At 59.6% G+C, this 3,847-nt stretch overlaps 1 protein-coding gene across 1 annotated transcript in view; it reads left to right on the top strand.

Moving 5' to 3' along the window:
- The first annotated feature begins 211 nt into the window (after nucleotides 1-211).
- The window catches only part of OGFOD2 (2-oxoglutarate and iron-dependent oxygenase domain containing 2), a 4,872-nt gene continuing 1,236 nt past the window's right edge, over nucleotides 212-3,847 (top strand). The window contains exons 1-5 of the mRNA XM_006894638.1: nucleotides 212-343; nucleotides 1,430-1,486; nucleotides 2,020-2,133; nucleotides 2,217-2,316; nucleotides 3,635-3,762. Of these exons, the coding sequence (XP_006894700.1) occupies nucleotides 212-343; nucleotides 1,430-1,486; nucleotides 2,020-2,133; nucleotides 2,217-2,316; nucleotides 3,635-3,762 (531 nt within the window). The remainder of the gene's footprint in view (nucleotides 344-1,429; nucleotides 1,487-2,019; nucleotides 2,134-2,216; nucleotides 2,317-3,634; nucleotides 3,763-3,847) is intronic.

Genomic DNA, 3,847 nt, shown 5'->3' with positions numbered 1-3,847 from the left:
TATTGCTGTCCGCCTCGCGGGGAAGCTGAGGCGGAACGAGACGGCGGCGTGACCCTCCACGGCCGGGAGCCGCCTTCTCCAACACAGACTGTGCTCTTTCCTGCACTTGGGAATTTGGAGCGGACCCCGGGCCGCCCCGGGAGGGGAGGGTCAGGGGGCGTGGCCGGAAGTGGCGGGCCGGAAGCCGGCCGGGCGGCGTGGGCTTCTCACCATGGCGACGGCGCGGGTCCCGCGGCGCTTCTGCCGCTGCGCCTGCTTCTGCTCCGAGAACTTGTACGTGGCGCGCTACGGGCTGCACCTGCGCTTCCGGGACGAGCAGCAGGTGCGCCGGGACTACGGCCAGGTGAGTGGGGGGCCGCGGGCGGCCACGGGGGACCTGGGTCCACTGCTCGAATCCCTTCGCCTCTCTACCTGGAGCGCGCGCTGCGATCGAGGTGGTGCTTCCTCCAGGTGGCGTGGAGCTCTGATGGAGCGGTGGTTCTGCGCTCCGCTGCCAACTGAAAGGGCGGCCGTTCGAGCCCATCTGGGGGAAGATACGACAGTCTGTCCGTCCCTCGGATTGATTGCAATTCATCGTGTTGCACACAGTAGATCTTCCCCTTGGGGTTTCTGAGCCCCTAAATCTTAGGAAGGCAGAGTGAGTGCCTCATCTTCCCCCCGAGGAGCCACTCAGAGGTTCCACCACTGACCTTTCAGGGATGCAGAGACGGAATGGATTGGAAGACAAGGGGCTGGGTTTGCTGAGAAGGTGTTTGTGGCGGGTCAGTTAATGAACATACTTATAACTGCTTGGCACAGACAGGATCTCGTTAAGTTTGGGGTTTGCTCTCATATGCCCAATTTTGGAAAGGTAAACTGAGGCTGCTCCTTTGGAGGCAAGGATTCTGAAGCTTCGTCTGATATTCTTGGGGCATGTTGCAAGGAAGGACCAGTCCTTGGAGAGGGACATTATGCTTGGGAGAGTGGAGGGACAGAGAAAGAGAGGAAGACTTTTTTTTTAATTTTTTTAATTATGCTTTATTTATTTCTTTCAGTATTTAACTTTTGTTGTTGTTGTTGTGTACCATTGAAATTGATCTGACTGGGACAGGAGGAAGTAGCCCCTCCTTCTCCGGCGGAGAATCTGGTGGATTTGAACCACATGACTTTGGGATTGCTGTGCAGCTTCTTGCCACTAGGCCACCAGAGCTCCTGAGAGGAAGACTTTTAACGGATTGACTCAATGACTGGGGTATTGGGGGTGGGTGTGTCAGAGATGATAAAGTTGGCTCAGGATAGAGCAGGGTTCAGGGCCGTTGTACTCAGGGTCACCATGAATCGCAGGTGACTCGACGGCACATAACAACGGCAAACAAAACTGAGGCTCAGGGTCACATGGTATGTGGGAGTTTTAACCCTAATCCCCACTCACTGGCCTTTCTGCTCTCAGATACTGCGCAGCAAAGGCTGTGTCAGCCCCGAGGACTTCCAGCAGCTGTTCACAGAGGTAACACCCTGGACACCCCCGGCCTGCCCACCCTTTGTAGGTTAGTGTTGGCAGTAAGAGGCCTGCCAGTCCCAGGTCCCTTAAGGTCTCCTACCCTCCCCCTCATTGGTGGTACAGTGGTGAAGCATTGGGCTGCTAATCCAAAGGCTGACAGTTTGAATCCCCCCCAGGCAGGGAGAGGAGACCTAACTTTCTGTTTCCATGAAAGATTCCTTGTGACCATCAAATTCTGACACATAGTCACCCCTTGGGACGGCAGAATTGCCCTACAGCCTGTAAACCTTTAAAGATCAGACTGCCACGTCTTCCCCGAGCCCTGGTGGAACGGTGGGTTAAGCGCTGGATTGCTAATCTAAGCATGGGCACTTGGAGGCACCAGCAGCTGTGGTGTGTGAACCACTGACTTGGCTCGAAGCTGTGTGTTTAACCACTGGACACAAGGTCTCCTTGGGGATCCCCTGGGATGGGTCCTGGATGGAGGTGTTGGGGACACTGGGCGCCTGGTCCAGTGACAGGGCCCGGTGCCCCCACAGCTGGAGCAGGAGGTGCAGCGGAGGCAGCAGCTGGCACAGGACTCCGCCGCCAGGAAAGCGCTCATCGCCAGCTCGTACCGGCCGGCGCGGCCTGAGGTCTACATCACACTGCAGGTACCCAGCCTGCAGGCTCTGGGGGGGCAGCTTGGCCCCAGGCTGGAGGGCCGTCTCCCCAGAGCAGCATACTCTGCCCCCAGGATGCGGCTCTGGCCCCCGAGTTCCGGGCCGCGGTCGAGTACAGTGCATCCCCGGGCGCACACCGTGAGGGGCTCCTTCAGCAGCTGGAGACGCTGTCAGGTGAGGGGGGCCCTCTACCCCTCGCCTTTATCCCCCCAAGAGTCAGTCGTCTGGGGCTAGACTGGCAGGGCACACAGGAGCATGTGGGTAGTGACCCCTCCAGGAGGCACGCAGGGTTTGCAGACCAGTATGAAACAGCCTCCTGCTGCCTTTGCCGGTGCTAACAGAGGCGAGTAAAGCAGTGTAGGGGGCTCTGGTGGCCAAGTGGACAGGGAGTTACACAGCAAACCCACAGGAGAGTGGTTCGAATCTGCTGCACAGGAGAAAGTTGGACAGACTCTGAAAACCACCAGAGAGACTGGTAATTGCCCCTGACTGACAGCAGTGAGGGTAAGACTGTGTAGTGCAGGGGTGTGTGGGAGGATCGGGGACCCATTGCACTGGCCCCACCCCTGTAGGACCCCCCCAAAGTAGAAAATGATCTAATGTCCCTGCCTCACCTCCTGCCAGGACTCCTAACTGATAGGCTTGTCAGCTGCCATTTAGTGCTTCCAGGCTGTAATCTTCACAGAAGCACATGACCCCGTCCTTCTCACCCAGCCACTCGTGTGCTCGAACCTCTGACCTTTCCAAGTGTAGCCCACTGTGCCACCAGGGCTCCTGTCCGGGGACTCCGAATCCCTGGTCTGAGGGTGTGAAGATGCTCTCACACACAGGCATGCGCCACCAGCCAGCGTGCACCAAGGAAGTGTCCCTGAGCCTCCCTGCCACTGCCTGTAAATCTGGGGGTGCTGTGGGGTGAAAGGATGGAGGAGGGAGCAAAATAACCCCCCCAGCCTGGGCACTTCCTTCCTGCCATCCAGTCTACACTGTGGAGGCTGAGGCTGGGCTGTGAGAAGGGTCACGAGACTGATACTTTTCTGCATATAGCAAGGACTGCCTCCGTTACCCTTCTCAGCAGGGCTGCTCCCCACAGGCCCAGCAGGAGAGACACCCCCCCCAGCCTTCCTGTGTGGGGACTGGGGACACTTCTGCATCAGAGCATTGATGGGGAGAGCCAGGCTGGCCCTCTCCCTTCCCCGAGCGCAGGGCCCGGGGCCTACGCTCAGCTCTGCCGCTGGCAGCTCTGAAGCTGACTGGCCTTGCGGGCAGGTGGGCAGCGCTGGGGCTGAACAAGGGCCACAGGCCCATCTGTGAGGTTCCCGCTGACCACTGTAAAAATGGCCCTTTATTACCCACCACCACGGCCCCGAGTGGGGAGTGCCCTCGCTGCCCCCCGTGCAGACGAGAGAGGCAAGGCTGGGGAAGCTCTGAGGGACTGAGGGCAGGTGAGACCCCAGCCCGGAGCCCCCCATCTCCTGCCTCCCCCGACCCGCAGAGGAGAAGCGGATCTACCGGATCCCCGTGTTCACCCTGGCCTTCTGCAGCGCGCTGCTGGCCGAGCTGGCGCACTTCGAGCAGTCGGACCTGCCCAAGGGCAGACCCAACACCATGAACAACCACGGGGTGGGTGCCTCGCCTGCAGCCCTGGGGGGCAGGGATGTGGGGGGGTGTCCCCACCGCTATGTGAGGTGACAGCAGGGAGGGGGGG

The sequence above is a fragment of the Elephantulus edwardii genome, unplaced genomic scaffold (assembly GCF_000299155.1).
Source record: "Elephantulus edwardii isolate Elephantulus edwardi_28Jun2011 unplaced genomic scaffold, EleEdw1.0 scaffold00148, whole genome shotgun sequence".
In the NCBI taxonomy this organism is placed as follows: domain Eukaryota; kingdom Metazoa; phylum Chordata; class Mammalia; order Macroscelidea; family Macroscelididae; genus Elephantulus; species Elephantulus edwardii.
This window is presented reverse-complemented; position numbering and strand designations above follow the sequence as displayed.